General features: G+C 34.5%; 1 protein-coding gene across 1 annotated transcript in view; it reads right to left on the minus strand.

Annotated features, from left to right (window-relative positions):
• The window catches only part of LOC141818967 (kinesin-like protein KIN-7K, chloroplastic), a 33,159-nt gene extending 14,125 nt beyond the window's left edge, over positions 1-19,034 (minus strand). The window contains exons 1-8 of the mRNA XM_074706360.1: positions 18,658-19,034; positions 18,370-18,467; positions 15,757-15,846; positions 14,800-14,852; positions 8,539-8,604; positions 4,553-4,606; positions 4,175-4,234; positions 3,140-3,218 (exon numbers count right to left, since the gene is read on the minus strand). Coding sequence (XP_074562461.1) covers positions 3,140-3,218; positions 4,175-4,234; positions 4,553-4,606; positions 8,539-8,604; positions 14,800-14,852; positions 15,757-15,846; positions 18,370-18,467; positions 18,658-19,010 — 853 coding nt within the window. The 5' untranslated portion in view covers positions 19,011-19,034. The remainder of the gene's footprint in view (positions 1-3,139; positions 3,219-4,174; positions 4,235-4,552; positions 4,607-8,538; positions 8,605-14,799; positions 14,853-15,756; positions 15,847-18,369; positions 18,468-18,657) is intronic.
• Between the last annotated feature and the right edge of the window lie 270 nt (positions 19,035-19,304).

Consider the following 19,304-nt stretch of genomic DNA (forward strand, 5'->3'; position numbering starts at 1 on the left):
AACAGTTTAATATATATATATATATATATATATATATATATTAAACCATTATAAATATATTATATATCAATTTTAGTTAAAATTGAGATTAAATATTTTTACTAAATCCTTTCTCCCGATGGCACCGTCACTGTTATTCGTCGTGACCGCTCACTGTCACTCATTGTCGTCACTCGTCGTTGCACCTCGTCACCATCTTTTGCCACTCAAGTAAGATCTCACCTCTCCTTGCCTTTGGTGCCAATCCGATGTCAAGAATGGCGTTTCGATGTCGATCCCATGTCAAAATGATAAAAAACACTCATATCGAGAGGCACAGGTCGCATCGAAAACCTTGGTTTTTATATAGTTATTTTGGACAAGGTTCAAAAGTTCAAGCTATATAGGAATTTTGATCTTTGATTGGAACGATATTATTTTGGTATCGTCTCGACATTCCAATGCATAGTGTCTATGATGGATTTGAGATTGAAAAAGGAAGGAGATGAAGAATAAGAAGAAAATATTGTCTTGTTAAGTGATATCGATTTTCAATAATTTATCAAAACGATAAATTTCGATTGTTTCACTTGATATGGCATAAGATTTCAAATCATGAATTTGGAAGAAAAGACTAAACTATAGCAATAAGATAATCAATTAAACTAAATTAGAAATTAGATGAAACTACCAAAACATCCTCACATCTATTTTAACATCCCCATCTCTGCAACTTTCATCTTTTACTCATATGCTCAAGTCATAACCCAACATTTAGCTTCATATAACATACTAGATCTAACCGCTATTTTGTAAAACTTTCCTTTAAGTTTTAGAGTACTTTACGATCACAAAGAACATATGATACTCTCCTCCATTTCAACTACCCCACTTATATTCTATGTTATATTAAAAAAATGACAACCCGGTGCACGAAGCTCCCGCCAATACAAAGTTCCAGGGAACCATTGTACGCAGCTTTACCTTGCTTTGTAAGAGGTTGTTTCCAAGAGGATTTATAATAATAATTAGATTTATAATTAACAATTAGATTGCCAAAAGTTAAGTTGTAAAATCACAATAAAACAGATTAGAAATTAACTGATCAAATTTATTAACATAATTATATTCAATATCAAATAAAATTCTGTTTTATAATTAAATTAAAATATTGATATAATTCAAAGAAAACACAAGATTATTATTATCAGATTAGAAATGAAATTGATCTATTTATTATATAATTAGATTTATTACAATTAAATTGTTCATTACAATTGAAATATATACAATCTTTTATAATTATTTAATAAAAAAATATATTATAAAACTATTTAATAAATAATTATATTAAAAATATGATATCTAATTATTGTTTTAAAAAACAATTATTGAATTGCTAGTTCTATAATAATAATTGTATTAATAATACCGGTGTAATATGAAATTTGTCTAACATTATCAAACAAGATTGTATTATAATAATTAGTTTTATAATTGAAAAACAGTTATCACCAATCAGGGCATAACGTTACCAATTGTGAAACTAATCAAAATACTAATCAGACTATTATTAATCTGATTATAATACTTCATAACCTATAGATCTAAAACGTAATAGTAACTTATTAAATCAAACCTAAATTCTTTGCCTTACCTGTACAAAGCACATCCATCATCATTGCCTGTTCTGCTTCTTCCTCAACACAAACAGAACATCCTTATCCTCAGTGTTCAACCAAATCCCCATTGCAGCAGCATCTTCAAAACTCACTGCTTCCTGGATATGTTGCCTCACTGTTTTCTCGTTCTAAGCTTATATGCACTAATTGGAATGTTCCTTTTTGTCGATTTCTCTAATTTCACTATTTTTGACAAGTTTTTTATGTCTTCTTTATCTTTCTCCTGTAATTTCTTGGATATGAGAGTTTTTCTATGATCTCAAGCAGAATCATATTGGATTCAACCTATCCTCATCAGGATCAGTAGAACTTTCAATTGATGATCTGATATAACACAGATGACTAAACAGGTAAATTAAATGTGCAATGGTACTTGTAAAATACTAAGAGTATATAAATGAAAGGTCATCTCATGTAATTGCTTTTAGTCTAGGAAAAAAACTTATAGTTTAGATAACAAAATACCAATTATTGAGCACAGAAACAGCTAGAATCTATGCTAATATTACTTCTAGCAACTTACACTAGCACCAAAGTCCAATGCACCTAGCTTGGTTCATCTTCCTTGTCCTTCATAGTTTTAGTACTTTAGTTGTCATAATACATCCAATGAAATAGAACACTTAAAACTTTCTTTTACTCTCCAAGTTACAAACAAAGGGGACACAATTTTCATTTTTGGTAAAAAAAAGACCAGGAGATAACAGCCAACAAAACTGTCCTTGAAAGTTAGCATTGTACTAGGATAGATGAACAATTCCAATAACAATATCAATTTCCTTGAAAGTTAGCATTGCCACCCACATTGAACATAAAGGAACATATGTATTAAGAAGTTCGTTAGTATAACAAAGAGATACATTCCAATAACAATATCAATTTCCAACACAATAAAGTGCAACCCCGACTTTGTCTTTAATGTTCTCTAACTGTAATATTTATCTTATCCATTCTTATATCTGCAACCCCGACATCCACTTTAATATCCTCATCTCTGCGACTCTTATCTTCTGCTTGTGTGATTGATGCAAAACTCAACATTCAACTCCATATAACATAGTAAGTCTAACTGTCTTTTGTAAAACTCCCCTTTAAACTTTAGAAGTAAGTTACAATCACAAAGAACACCTCATGCCCTCCTCGATTTCAACCATCTGCTTGTATCTTATATAAAGCATCTCTATCAACTCCTCCATCCTTTTGCAAAACCAAACCTAGATACCTAAAACTCTCAGTTACAAGTAATTCGTCATCTCCTACCTTAATAATTGTATTGCTACGTCTACTACCAATAAACCTAAATTCCATATAACCTATCTTTATTCTACTAAGCCTTCACTACTAAGCTTACATTCACTTAATTTTTATAATAATAAATAAACATAGTTTGAGAAAGAATACAAGCATTTAGTAGCAACATAAGTGACTAAATAAATTCAAAGGAGCTAAAAGAATAGGATTAAAAAAAAAAGCTTCACCTTCACCGGAGGCAATAAAAGACAATGCATGACCAGGAGATAAAACAACTTCCTCCTTTATTGCCTCGACATATGTGCCCTAAAAGAATTTTCCATAGAAAGATATAATTATTCATAGAAATATTAACAAATGAGCATAAATCAACAAGTTTCTATTTGGCCTACTGAATAATAAATGAATTAAATGATAAAAAAATAAGTAATTGGGTTTTTCCAATAAATAGGTTTGAAGCACCAACATTTATACTATTCTATTATAGCAACCAACCAAAAGAATGGAATGGATTATTCCTCTTTTCTTTTCATTCTATTCAATTCCTAATCTCATTAAATTCCATTTTGTTTGTGTACCCAATGCAACCTAAGAATCATGAAGTGTCTCTATACATTATAAAGACAGATTGCTTCCTTTCTGTCAAGTCTTAACTTATTAGCTTGTTGGCAATTTTACTTGGAAAGGGCCTAGGAAGAAATTTTCTGTATGATACTCGCCCTCGATAAACAAAATATCACAACCTATTCCCACTATTCTCTCCTCTTCAAGATGGCAACTTAGATATTTCTCATGCCCAACCTGCTTATAAATTTCTGATATTCTTAGCATTCCTTTATTAATTCAACAAACTAATTTATTGATTATATTTAGAAAGTGTCATTATAATGCAGTTTTTTTACAGCATTACAAGCAAGATGAGCATGAGAAATATCTAAGTGCCATCTTGAAGAGGCGAGGATAGCGTGGGAATAGGTTGTGATATTTTGTTTATTGAGGGGTCTGTTTATAAATACCTCAATCAATATTATAAACGAGTATCATTAGGGGAAAATTAACCATCATACATCCTATTGTTTCCCAAATCCAAATCTTTGTTGGACCAGTACATACCTTAAATCAAATGGTACAGGTTCAGGTAGAGAACCGTGTTATGAAACTTAACAAGAAAAGGAAGAATAATAGTAATCAAAGATAGAAAGCAGAATAGATGGATAATTACATAAGAAAACTAATAACCAAATAGAGTTTGTTGTTCATACATGAGCGTCTTCTCTCACACGTAAATTTTGGCCAGTTGGATCAAGCAAGTCATTGATAACCTGTATAGCAATAATTTATAGATAAGCCCCAAAATTTAATAGATTATGCAAAAAATAGATCAATCTGGTTGAACACCTTCGTACACTGAGGAAGCCCAAGTTTGTTAAAGTCCACATTTAGAATAAAAGCAAATACAACATACTATATATGATAGCCAACATCCATCAATATATAAAATATATAAGGAAAAGAAGAGAGGGTGGTTGATTAACTTAACTGATAGACACAAACTTCAATGAAAATATAGCTAATGCATGTAAATTTTATCAAAAATTTAAACAGTGATAAGAAATTATTGTATCCCTGCCAATGCTTACCTCATTATATATCTCAAGGTAGGATACACGAAGTAAAAACTCTCTTCCTGGAGTCTGCCAAGGAAGCTCAAGTTATGTAAGACTAAGAATTTTATGATAAAAATGTGTTAGTATTAGACAGGAAGCAGAAATATATGCACAATACATAATTAGAACTTACCCTTTATCAAATAGAATAGCAACACCCAAGCAATGTTTATTTTGGATACAACAATGGCATGGTCTCAGAAATCTACCCTAGCTATGCGCAAATTCTACCATGCTTCTCAGTTCTTACTTGTACAACCTTTCAGATCAATATTTTTTCCATGCTTTAACAAACACACACCGTGATGGGAATTTAGATGATAGCATTGTTGACAGGAACTCAGCATATTGCTAGTGATAGCTTCATGCAACAAGGACATAAATGGATTGCACATGTCTACATCAACACTGAATTTATGTTTTATTACTTTAATTTACCAATCCAGTGTGAAATCCAAATTAACCACAATCCAAAATTTATAACTATCAATCTTATACAACTTGCTTACCTGTTTCTCAAAATTTTTTCCTACTCACATCCAAGAAGTATATATCTTCTAGGATATATTTACAATACAGTAAGTATGAAAATTATCATTAATTTGAGGAAAAGTAAAACAGTAGTGCCCCATGCGGTCCCCATTAGTTCCACCTTGATATAGATTAGATTTGCACTCACACCCCTCAAGTTGACATATTTACAATTTAGCTCTATTCTGTTTACAATTTGATCCTGAATTCTCAATTCTAGGATCTTTGTGAGATTTTGTGATCAAATCAATTAGCTGATCATTGGAACTAATGAATGCAGTGAGAATCTCCTTGGTTTGCACTTTTCCTCGGACAGAATCATAATTGATCTCAATATGTTTCATCCTCTAACAAAACATAGGATTGGAAGAATGTGCATGACAGCTTAATGTTTAGAATACAATTTCATTAACTCACAATACAACTTCATTGGCTCACTCAGAATGTTACCTAGATTAGACATTAAGTGTTTGAGCCAAATCCTTCTTTTGCACCCAATATGGTCATAATATTTTGCTTCTTACTGTTCCAAGGTATCAGATGGCCACAAAGAAGAATATAGTATTGTGATGAGGATATCCTATCTATGGAAAACTTTGCTCCACAAAAGCTCTACTTGGCAATTCTAGGAGACAATTTATTCCTAATAACTAGAGAAACATATGAACAAAATAAGTATACTGAATTATAAGAGGTGGAAAGATATAAAGGGCATGAAGAGGGAAAAGAACTGTGAAGGAGATTTGAGTTTGACCCTCAAAAATACAAGGCATGTGATTCATAAGGTAATATGTAATGAGAATCATCCCCAAACTTAAAAAGAACTATCATATGAAGTAATAGTATAAGAGTAGTCTAATATTTTTTGGAATTATATATTCTCAAAACTTAAATAAAATTTCAAATTGAATTCTTATCTAAGCACAAAATAAAGAAAAAAATGAAAAGGAGTTCTGAACTTTCTTTTCGTAAGAAAAGTTAATGTCATTCTTGAGTAGTGTAATATTGTTTGAAAGATATAATTTGAACCACAAATATAAGAGTGTATTAAGGAAAAGGTGCAGGAAAACATTTACAGGTGACGGGAGGAAATAGCTGCTATGAAGAAATGGCAATTGAATATATTCTCCTAATTGATAGGATTCACATTCAAGACTAAGCATTGATGGGAAAGACTAGCGCTCATCTTATAGATAATGAAGGATAGATTGGCCAGACATATATTTGAAGTGGAGAGGAGTTAGGCACCAGAAAAGATGAATGTGCAATTAGAATCAAATAATATAATCCTCGAGAAACTTGGCCTACACCAAGTACTCACACAGTCTGCAAATCCTAAATGAACATGAAAACAACACTAAGTTTATAGTGAATCCCAAATGCAACTTGGAATTTGCTAACAAATAGCAAATTTGAGGGAAAACTTGGGAAAATAGAGAACCAAAGACAGTGATAAAGATGCAGGAGTGGCTTGGCCAACGTCCTTCCCATATGAGAGTGATTCATCTACTAGTGTAGCATGGATAGAATAATATGAAGAGAAAAAAAGTGATGAAAGGCTAGAGACAAGAGAAATGTTTCCAAACATGCACCCAAAGGCTCTTAAATCTAGAATCTAGATGTTACTTGGTGATGTCTGTCAGGACAGCAATAGAGCTATCTCCACAAACCAAGAATGTCAAGCTGTGACGATACATTCCGAGTAGCTTACCATTGGAGAAAGTGTTTACACTCCTGAACTGATATGTTAACAGTCTGGTCGGTGTTGAAAGGCTTACTTCCAAGAAGACTCAGTATTAACATTTTCTGATTAGACTGTCTCATATTGCATAGATTGAAGAGATTCAGGCAGAATCAATGTGTTATGCAGGTAATAAAGTTTTCTCCATGAACCAAGGATGTAACAGACTGTGATGATACATTCAGAGTAGCTCACTATTGGAGAAAGCAATCATACTCAAGTGATATCTCAACAGTATGTTGTTGAAAGGACAATATTGACATTTTCTACTTAGATTGTATTGCATTGCATAGATTGAAAAGATTCGAGCAGAATTGTTTGGGAAGAAAACATCTGAAATCAGAAAGTAACTGATCAAATTGCAGATTGCAAAACTGATCTGGCAACTGAAGATTTCTGAAAACAGTAAACCAGATCTTGCAAAATCAATTATAGAAGAAGCTATTTGAAAAGGCTGATGGAAGAAGAACATAGGTGAAGGCTGAAAACAAACCAATTTGAACATATCTGCACCTCATCAGAATGGCAAACCCAGATCCAGTGAAATAAACTACAAGCAAATCTTTCAGCAGAAGCAAAAATGGAACAGAAAAATCTGACCAAATATGATGGAGAAGCAGTTGAAAAAATGGGAAAAGTCAAAGAAGTATTTTCTGTATTATGGAAGAAGTTGAATCTGAGAAAGAAACCAGAAAAACTGGAAAACCTAGGTCAAGCTGTCATATAAGGGAGGGAAGAAATCAGTTCTGGAAATCAGAACAAAATCAGATTACTTCCAAAATGGGTCACAAACAAAAACCTCAAGCAATGTCACTGAGAGAAGATCATCTTCCCTATTGAGAGCATGCTGATTCTGAGATTGAAAACTTGCTGGTTCTGAGATGTGGTATATCTTGTTTCCTGAGAATCTGGAAGAAGGCATCACCACATGGGAGTGAACATGCAGAGGAATACCATGGTCACTGCTGGGAGAGGAAGTAACCGAGCATGGAGATCTTTCCAGCAAAACTTATAAGGAAATGCATGAGAAGGTGGTTGTTTCCATCTAGCTGATGAAAAGAACAGAAAAGGCTGCTCCCTGTCAGATCAATCAGAGATAGCACAAACGGAGGAAGACAATGTGATCAGACATGAGAACTTAGGTTCTCTCATGAGAAGGAAGGAAAACGACAAGCACAAAACTTCAATACCATGTTAATTTTGGAGAAAATTATTAGGGCATTACCCTAGGTAGCCCCCTCTACCTTCAGTTAGACTGCCATTATTGTTCATTTACACTCCTCAAGTTGATATCTTTGCAACTGAACTCTATTCTATTTATAATTTGGTTCGCAACAATTACTACAGCAAAGTGAAGCTACACCACTGTATGGATTCTTGTTGATACTGAAATATTAGATAGTCTTCCAACCTTGTTATTTGTTGACCAACAGTCTTCCAACCTTGTTATTTGTTGACCAACATATACCATACAAAATTGGTTCATTTATATCCGTATTGGCTTATAACCAACTTATTACTGGAAACTTCTTTTCTAATTAAGAATGCAATAAGTCTTCATGGATGCTTTCCTCCCTGATAAATATCTGATATAATCAACAAAGTCCATTTAAATTTTGCATAGATATAGATTCTACAACTGAAATATATTTTCTAAATCAGATATATGAGATACAAAATAGCTTACATCTTGTATTATGCTGAAGACATCCTTGATCGCTAGAGGTATGATGCCCGGAGAATTTGGATCGCCCTAGAAAATCAAATTTAGATTAAAAATGTTATTAAATATGAATGTTTTCAGATATGCAGTTTCCATCCATACCAAAAGCCAAATGGATTGCTTAACAGCAAGTTTAACATATTTAACAAGAAAAAAAGAATTCAATTCAACAATAACAAGAGATGATATTACACCTGAGATTGAATACAGAAAAATTCATAACAAGAAGCCATTAGAAAAAGGTTATTCCATCCCAAATGCTCCCAGCAATGTGAATATAGAAACAATAGAGTAGAGAATCAAAATGTTAATTACTAATATTCTCCAAGACAAAGGCACTGATATAAGAAGAGGCATTTGCTTCTGTGGATCATTCTAAATACTGCACCTATCACATTCCATTAAGTCTGTAATCTCTCAAGAATCACAGAGTTCCTCGACAAACTTTTCAGAATCTTCCATAGTGGAAGGCTCCTCAAACATGCAATTCCTCTGTTGATGATGACTCAGATATTCACTTGTTTACTTGATGAACAATATATACTACTTGTTTCTACCACTGAATGGGCTTGATCTGTAAGAACCAAAAAATATACTGCAAATTATTTCCAGCTCACCAAAATCAACAATCTTCTCTTTGAATGAGAATGGAAAACAATCGAAGTCATAGTATGTTAGTTGCCTGACAACTATTCACCGGCAATCAAGCAACTTCACCAAGATTGCCCAGCACTTGTTTGCTTGATGAACCATATATATTCTACTTATCTTTACCATTGAATGGGCTTCTATATATAAGAATCAAGAATTTTACTGTAGACTAATCCAGATTCAGCTCAGCAAAACCAACACTGTTCTTTTAAGAAGTAAGAATGGAGAACATATCAATCTTATAATATGGTTGGTTTACTGACGCCTACTCAGTGGCAATCAAGCAACTACACCAAAATAGATAATTAATAAGTCTTTCAGATTAATGATTTGTGTAACTCAATCATCAGTGACTATATCATTCAGTCATCTCTCTGTATTATCCTAAAATCTCTGCAAGATTTCCTTATGATATTCCTGTGTGTTTCAATAAGAAACTAAGCAATAAACTATTCCTTAGGTAATAGATGGCCCTAATACTCTTGAGCATGCAGCTGGCAAGGGGTGGAAGTTGGAATCAATCATTTGAAAAGAAAATGAGCAGTCTGATTCTAATAGAACAGAATGCAGAGGAAAATGAGAAGAAAAAAAAAGAATGGCAATAGAGAAGGCACGTTGTCATATGGGAAAAGTAAAAAAACAAGCATTTTCAGGCAAAATATAATAAAATGGAACATGATATAAGATTTATAAGGTTGCATTATGCACTTTTGTTCTACATGCATATTGTGATGCTTGTTGATAGACTATTACATCAGGCTAGGAGATAAACCTAGGGCATAATGTAACAATGGATGTTAGTTATGTTAATAGAGTTTCTTACGGGTGTTAATTATATTGTGGATGGGGCCTTGAGCCTATTAGGATGATTTCTAGATGAATAGCACATCTTTTACCCCAATTATATGATGGCTACATCTCGGTGAGTGTGATGTGTCAAATATAGCATGTTCAATTACCTTTAGGAAGTCGTACACGTATGGGGAGCATACATGAGCACCACACTACCACGTAGCAGGAGTGTTGGATTTGTCATTAATTGGTGTTTAGTCGTTAACTATATAGCAATTTGGGATAGCAATCCCCCTCCCATCAAGAACAGCTCTAACCCAACCCGATTGAGGTTGTATTATGTTGTAACATAACTAGAGGGGGGAGGGACCAAAAAAACCACTCTACATAAACGAGGCAAATATGGATAGAATTTTTTTTCCTCGCTCCGCTTGCCCCACCTTAAATATGCTTTATTTTATATTATATTATCTCATTCAACCAGCACCTCATAATAAGTGAGGCGGGGCAAGGATAGAGAAGAATTTTCTTCCACATTATCCACATTATGTTGTCAACCTATCATCCTCTATTATCCACATTATTACTTCTAAGTTTCCTCTTGTTGCTCCAAAGCTGTTAGAAGGTGTTTATGAGTTTGATAGATTAAGGCTAGGACTTATGGTTGTGGAGACCCCCTTAGGGGCGTGATAATGTACAAGTTGTAATATATGTTGTGAAACCCCCATTTAAAGTAGTGATGTATAAGTTGTCTAAGACAAATGTCTTTTTTCTTTCTTTTCAACGACATCATCTTGTTAGGGCACACAAGGACACAAAGATTGATAAAGAAATACCCTAAGTAAAAAAAGAAAGAAAGGATTAAAAGATATGAGAGAAATCTTCCTTGGCTTGTCACTTCTTTAACTTTAAAACACACACCCAACTAGTTTTTATCTTAGGACAAGACGAGCAAAAGATGGAAGACTTCAATATGCTCTTTTAATAAGAAAAGAAATGTAATAGTCATCAATAATAACAGCATATTTGAAACTAAACTTTGAGCAAAGATGATCAAAATCCAAACATCAAAATACACAAAGGAAAAAAGTACAGAAGCATGTTGATAAATGCAAGGAGGAAATGATGACTGAACATGCTTTCCTAATTAGCAGGATTGACATTTAAAATTTTAAAGATTAGACAAACTAGAGACTATCTTTGTAGGTTCTAAAGACTACAACATTCTAACCAACTATGGATTTGGAGTAGACAGGAATCAACTAGAGCAGAAGAATGCACGGTTGTAATCAACTAATACAATCCTCAAGACCCATATCTTGTATTGATATGCTTCCAAACTATGAAGCTTGAATAGAAACATAATTAGCAACAAAAATTACTAAGCAATTTAAATTTAGTAGACATATAGAATAAAGAAGTGGTAAAGATGGTATAGGAATGACCTAAGCAATAGTCTTCACAAATGGGACCCAGCTGATAGTTAGCAAGAATAAGATGAGATGCAAGATTAGAGAAAAAGTAAGAGGTTAGCTAACATATGATCAGAGGCTCCTACATCCTGAATCTGCATGCTAGATACAGTAATCAGCATGCCCAACAGTAAATTACCTCTATGAACAATTGATGACAGCCTGATAATGCACCTAGAGAAAGCATTGATATTCCTCAACTAGCACTTTAAATGTAGAAGGCCTATATCAGGAGCACCATCCTAAGGATTTGCTTAGACTGATTTATTCTTCAAAACATAGGAACAAACAATTGTTAGGCAAGGGATCACAGAAAGAAATCTGTTTACAAAACTTTCTTGCAACACACTGCAGCTTGCAACAATGGTAAAAAGAGAAATAGAGGATATTTGGTACTTCAAATCATACTAGAATAAGTTTTATAGATGGTTGCTTGCCACAAGATCAGAATACAACTATGAAATCTGGAGATGGAATTGGAATCAATTAGAAAGATGCAAAACAGAAGACCAAAACACCTTGAAAGTGATCAGTGGTTGCAACTGGAAATAAATCTCTGCGGAAATAGAAATGTCTGAAGTTGTAATTTCTGAAAGAAGAATAACTGGAAAACTGTTGCAGATTTCAGGAATAATGGAAAAAGGTAGAATAGAGGACTAAGTAAAAGAAATAGGATTAAATCAGAAAAGTAGAAAGAAAAATTCAGAGAACTTTGATAAATTGAGAAATATTGGAGCTTTCAAACAGCAGAGTGTTGGGAGACAGAGGAAAGAATTTGGAATCTTTTGCAACAGCTTCCCAATTGCAAAAAAACCAACTCAACCTGCTCTGCAGTTACAATGGTAGTAGCACCAGAGCTGAAAAAGCAGCACTAGGTAATTTCTGCACTCGCAAGTATATTGGGAAGTAATCTACACCCTACACACAAACAGAGAAGCAAATATTAATGCTTAACAACATATGTTCATGTGACTTGTAGGAGGTTGCAGATAGGAAGATGCCAAGCAGAAGACATTAATTGAAAACTTAGTCTTTCAGCTGATTAATGGAGGAAACTGGAAATAAATCTCCATGGCAACTGAAACAATGGAGCCAGAAACTGGAAATTTGTTGCAGTTCAAGTATGAATGAGAACAGGTAGAAAAAGTAAACTAGAATGGGTTGAACAGATTGGAAAAACAAGCAGATTTCAAGAGAACTTTGAAAATTGAGAAATTCAGGAGCTTTCGTGCAACAGAGCAGTGGGAGCAGAAGAAAGAGTGGCACTGTTGCAACAACTTTCCAATCACAGAAAACCAACTCAACCTGCTCCAGTGACGAGGGTAGTAGCAGCAGAAAGGTTAGCACTAGGAGATTTCAGCACTCTCAGGTACGTTTGGAAGGAGCAGAAAACCAACTCAACCTACTCCAGTGATGATGGCAGCAGCAGCAGCAGAAGAAGAGGGCAGCACTAGGAGATTTCTATGCTGACAAGTATGTTGGGAAGGAGTCACGCGGCCTAAACACAAACAGATAGCATATATCCATGCTTAGCAACAGATGTCATGCAACTTGTGGGAGGCCACAGTTAGGAAGATGCGAAGCAGAAGACCTTAATTGAAAGCCCACCTTCTTTAAAGCAATAGATGAAGGAAACTGGAAAAAAAGCTCCACAGAAACAGAAACAATGTTTGAGGATATAATTTCTGAAAAAAAAAACACAAACTGGAAATATGTTGCAGTTCAAGTACAAATAAGAAAATCTAGAAATTGTGGACCAAATAAACTATGGAACAGATTGGAAAAACTAGAAGCAGATTTCAAGAGAACTTTGAGAAATTGAGAAATCTTCATTAGTTGGTCAGTTAAAGCTAGCAGATTATCTTCATTAGCTGATCATTTAAAGCCAACAGATTATATGCATTAGCTAGAGCATTTAAAGCCAGCAGGTTATATGCATCATACAACTTTGCCAAGTACCTTTTATGAATCATTTATTTTATAGGCTATCCTTTGCAGATCTGTATATGATAATTTAGCTATTTTAAGAGCTCAAAATCAACTTGTATTATGGGTATACAATCAGAATTCTTTGAGAGAAGGTTGCGAAGTTTTTCATGGCAAATTGAACAGAACAACCTTTGGGAGGCTAGGTAGCATAAACTGTAACGACACAACCCAAAAATTCATGAAGCTAGAATAAAAATCAGAAGACTGTTGGAGTGTGGCTAGTTCATGTTCGAGTTGGAGCTAAGTAGTGTTGTGTTGACTGTAGAGTTTCTTTAAGTAATTCCACATCCATTCTGCAGTCTTGAACAGTTAAGAGTTCAATCTGCTGTTGGATTCCACAGATCCTAGAATCCATGTCATGATTTGAGCATCCTTGACCTCCCACTTGACATAAATTTTTGCCTTTAACAAATATCTTAATGTGGAATGCCCATGCAGAGTAGCTTTGTCATTAAAATAAATCAAGAATGCATCATACTTATCTGAAGGCATGAGACCGGGAGAACTTGATCAAGAATAAGCAAGAACAAGGGACTGAACTAAGGCTGAATTGGACCTAAGAACAAGAGAATCTGATACCATGAAAAACTTGGAGTGTTTTGAGCAGAAAAAGAATGAAAAAACTTAAAAAGCTTTGTGCAGAAAATGTCTTCCTTCTCTTCGAGGAGAACTCTCATTATAAAGCCAATAATACAAACTGATTTTTAGCCCTTGAAATAGCTAAACTATCATATATAAATCCACAAAAGATAGCCTGCAGCAAGTATATCCTAATTAAGAAAAAGAATAAAAGATAGTTGGCAAATTGTACAATGCATACAATCTCCTGATTAGCTAATGCATATAATGTGTTGGCTTTAAATAAGCAACTAATGCATATAATTTGTTAGCTTTAAATGATCAGCCAATGCCTGCATATAATTTGTTGGCTTTAAATGGTAACCGCTAATTTTACTTTAACTGTCCAATTAATGCATATGATGTGTTGACTTTAAATGACCAACTAATTCCTTTGACACTAAATCAATTTCAACTTAATTATTTACAAAAAAAAAGTTAGGCTTTGGTAAAGCAAAATAAACAGAACATAGGTGTTGAATCTTTATTTTCAACAAGCAATTTTCACATATGATTTAAGGTAATAAATTCTATTTGACAGAAAAAAATCTGATAACTGGTTAAACTTTAGTACTAGAATATGCAAGCTTTGAAAGGATAAAATTCCAAATACTTTTTGTGATTGTCTATGAGATTATGTAAAATAAAGAGCTTCAGAATTCCCCAGATCATCCATTTGAGCCTATATACTCTACAAACTTACATGCATCGTATGCGTCTTGCCACTGCTAGTGACACCATAGGCAAAAACTGTCCCTGCAAATAAAGCAGAAATAAAGTAAATACATATGGTCTACTATTTGGCTGTATCTAAAGGGAGGGTGTCTGGCTGACAAGCAGGCAGCTGACTACTCCCTAAACCAGACTTTGTTTTGCAAACAAAGTCAAATTATTTGAGAAGAAAATTGAAGTTGATTAAACTAGGATAGAGTATACACCTTTAAGAATTATTTAAAATGATAATGTGACACTGAATTAGAAGGCTTCATGTATGTGTTAGGTACAGTAAAATAACAGAAATGGAAAAAACACTGAGATCTCAAACAGTGAAAGAAAAAATTTATATAGTATCATGACTAAATCTGAAGTAATTGAGTAATTGAGGAGAGTAGAACATTGAAATAATTCAAAAAAAAAAACCACCAAGAAAAGCAGCAATCAGTGAGTTTGACATTTCTGCACCTTGAAACCTTCAACAACCAACTTCCTTACCACACTGCAGCTAAATAAAAGCCAGTTTTGGCCAAAGATATGCCAGGAATGAGCAGTGTGAATGACTGATAGATATCCCAACTATGCAAGGGGAAAAAATAGAAAGATGATGATTCACAAGTGCTGCCAATAGGAACTAAGTACCCAACAGGTAGAAAAGTGACATGAACACCTTAAAACATAAAGAAGCATAGACTAAATATCAACCATCAAGCAGCCCCCTACCATATTGTGATCAGTTAATCAGTGAGCACCAACCAAATTGTCATACAAAATAGTTGTATATTACAGATAGAAGTTTTATAAAATGCAAGTCAAAGGAACAGTATGATCCATGGCATTGACAAATATAGCAAGTAGCCTAGTAGAGAGCATATCACCATTCTGTTAAACACAAAAATTCATTTTTCGAATGTATAAATTAAAAAATTGTAAAAAAATAGGTTACCATTTATGCCCTCCATTGCAGCTTTAACCACAGGCTGGGCAGCAACATCATACACCGATTGAGTAGTTGTGGAAGGACCAAAAACTCTATCTGCAACATGGAATTAATTTTGTTAGGGCGGGGGATTGTAGGATCTACAAATGATATGCAAAATGAATGGCTAATAATAATAGATGCGCACACACTTTAAGAAAACAAGATAATATGCATAACTTTCCTTTGTGTGATAATTAAAAATTGAATTCAGTTTGAACAGCAAGAATAAATTCACTGAAAGAACACAATAAAACTTGGGAAGGGTTGTATGGAAATTGTTAGGTGTAAATAATTAATGTGTGTGTCTGCACACACACTTTAAGAAAACAAGATAATATGCATAACTTTCCTTTGTTGGAGAAAGGGAGAATAACATATCCCTTAGATAATTAAAAATTGACAAGAATTCAGTTTGAACAGCAAGAATAAATTCACTGAAAGAATTCTGTTTTCTGCAATCTCAATAAAATGCCTTTTTCTTGGGAAGAGTTGTATGGAAATTGTTAGGTGTACATGTTTTGTTCCTTTTCTAATTCAAACATAAGTTTTATGGCAGGTAGCTCATCCCAACTATTTGGGTTCAACTACATAAGTCTATCCCATTGAGCCCCATGCATGGCAAAATCACTAGCAACCTAGTAATAATAACACGATTATATCATCTCTCTCACATTGAATAATTCTTTCTTTAGTCTACCTCTACCCCCCCCCCCTCTACTCTTCCACTATAATCAATTCAACTCTTCTAATTATATAAAAAATATTGGACACTTATAAAGATGTTTATATCATTTTATCTCATCTCATCCTACTTTATCTCATTTTATCATTTAACATAGCTACACCTAATTATTATCAAAATTATTATTGAATATTAGTATTTTTTATCCTTAGTGGTAGCTTGACACATATTAACATTCTCAGGTACATTAAAATTTGTACATGTTGCTTCCTAATAGTCGAATAATCCAATCTATAAAATATGGTAGATCTTACAAAATGTCATAAAATGTTTCCCTTAATATAAGGCACAAGATGAAAAAAAGGATAGCCCAGTACACAAAGCTCCCGTCCGTGTAGAGCCCCAGGAAAGGATCGGGTCACATTGAGTCAATTGTGTGCAACCTTCCCTTGTATTCTTGCAAGAGGTTGTTTCTACAACTCAAACCCGTGACCTCAAAGTCATGGGAGCAACTTTACCATTGCGCCAATGCTCTCCTTCAATATGAGGCACACGATGATCACATAAAAATCCAAAAGCTCCTCTAATTTCAATAAATCATCCTTTATGTTATTAATGATATCTTCATCAATATTTGCTTGTTAACAAATAGATTGAAGATATCTAAATCTCTCAATTATAGAAAAGGTAGCTCGTGGCTTGACAAAAAAAAAGATTGGAAGTGATAGTTGCTTACAAAGAATCTGAATTGAATGTCTAGGTCAGTCAATAATCAATGATGGGGAGAACTACTATATCAATCAAGTTTCTATAGAACTCAATAATCTAATTTATAATATGGCCAAAAAATTGCTTATCAGATTCGAAAGATATACCATTGCACCCCTATGCACACAACTTTTCTACTGAGAGAGATTATTAAGAAAGACAAAAGAAGAACCCTGTCTGCCTTTTGTCAAGCCATGCGGCTGTGATGCCGCCCTCCAGTATCTCACATTGACTAGTCAGTAACAGTATCAGAATCATGATGCAGGGATTTGAAGAATGTCCAATCATGATCACCTAAGCTCTTATGGAAGTATTATAATGCCCATAGAACAGAGAAAAAGCAGCAAATTGTATGAGGAAGAACCAAGACAGAGTTGGAAAAGAACTATTATTAACATTTGGGATAAATCTTCTGAATTACAAAATATCAATTGACATATGGACAAAGCTGGAAGGCTTGTGATATATCGATATCTCGTGTTGCCTAATCTGTATCAGGATGAGCAACAGTGATATAGGGCGAGAGATTTTCCAATCTTGCAACTTTTCAAATGGTGATCATTAAAATAAGAGGGCAGAAAAAGAAAATGGAACATTGAAGAATTAAGATGGAGTTGGAAAAGAACTACCATCAGCACTTAGGATATCTAACTGAATTTGTTGAACTCTTGCTAGGAAAAAAAAAGGAGAAACAGATCAGAACATCCAAAATCTGAAGTCAAGGTGAAAAGTAAAATTTGTTTGATATATGAAAATGATTTGTATTGGGATATTAACATACAAGTATGCATGTATATCAGCTAATTAGATTTAGAACAACTGCAGAACTACAGCAACTTCTGCTTAACCAAAGTGATAGTTAACTGTCTTGGATCAACTTAATAACTGGTTTATCATGCTAAAAGGAAATTTAAGAATCAAATAATAGATATGATGTGTGTAATACATAACAATCTATGCAACATCATGTAAATGGGAGGTTTATCAAGCTCACTTAAACCAGGTGAAAGGCTGGAGAAATTAATATATCAAAAGAGAAGAAAATAAATTTTAAAAAACAAAAACGAAAACAGAAAACAATGTTACTGTGTCTCCCAAGTACACCAAATGAATAAACAAATGTTTACCAAATGCATAGAAGGTTGCCGGATTGTACTCGTTGCGGACTATTTTGTCCCCGTCGGCGTACCAAGCGATCTCATCTCCACGCTGAAACTCGCGGTCACTACAATAGTCGATCAACAAGATCAAATGAAAACATGTCCACATCCTAAAAGGACAGTCCAGAAAAGAGAAACCTCCTAAAAGCATCTAACCCATCAGCAAAACACATCAAAACAGACCGGGAAAGAAAGATAAGTTCAAAATAAATAAAAGAATCTCAGATCTACTACAGTCTGCACTTTCATCCTTACCTGATAGGCCGAAACCTAATCGTGACGGTGATGCTATCCCCAGATCCCGTCGAATCCAACGGTTCGGCGACCAGTTCATCGCCCTCAAAACCAACGGGAGCAACCGATCCCTTAGCATATTCCATGCGGCCGCGGCTGGGAGTCGCGGATCTCGTAATCCCGCCGTTGGAGGAGCCGTAGAAGTGAGAGGACACGGAAGAAGGGGAGGATCGAGGAACCGAACGGCTGTTCATGAAGGATGAGGTGGAGGTGGAGGAGGAGGAGGAGTAGGAGGTAAACTGAGGCTTACGATGGCCAAATGGGGAACTGCTCCGCCCTCTCGACGACGCCGACGAGTACGGCTTCCCAGCCATCAACTTCGGAGATCCAGCACTCTACTTCCCCTCCCTCCTCTCTCTTCCTCTCCCTCGCTTTCACTCTCACGTGAAGAGGAAGAGGAGAGAATGTGGAAATGGAGAAGTGGAAAAGAAGGAGGTAGAAGAAGAAGAAGAAGAAGAAGAGAGTCGGTGAAGGGGAGGAGAATGGTCGACAGAAATAGGGAATGTCTTGGGCAGGAGGAGAAGGGAACTGGTAGAAAAGTGGGTACAAATACATAGGTCATCGACTGGGAGGTGGAGCGGTCGCTTAAACGAGTTTAGCCCCCAAAA

The sequence above is a fragment of the Curcuma longa genome, unplaced genomic scaffold, assembly GCF_044706935.1.
Source record: "Curcuma longa cultivar G26 ecotype Majalengka, Jawa Barat unplaced genomic scaffold, ITB_CL_G26_1.1 contig_27032, whole genome shotgun sequence".
In the NCBI taxonomy this organism is placed as follows: domain Eukaryota; kingdom Viridiplantae; phylum Streptophyta; class Magnoliopsida; order Zingiberales; family Zingiberaceae; genus Curcuma; species Curcuma longa.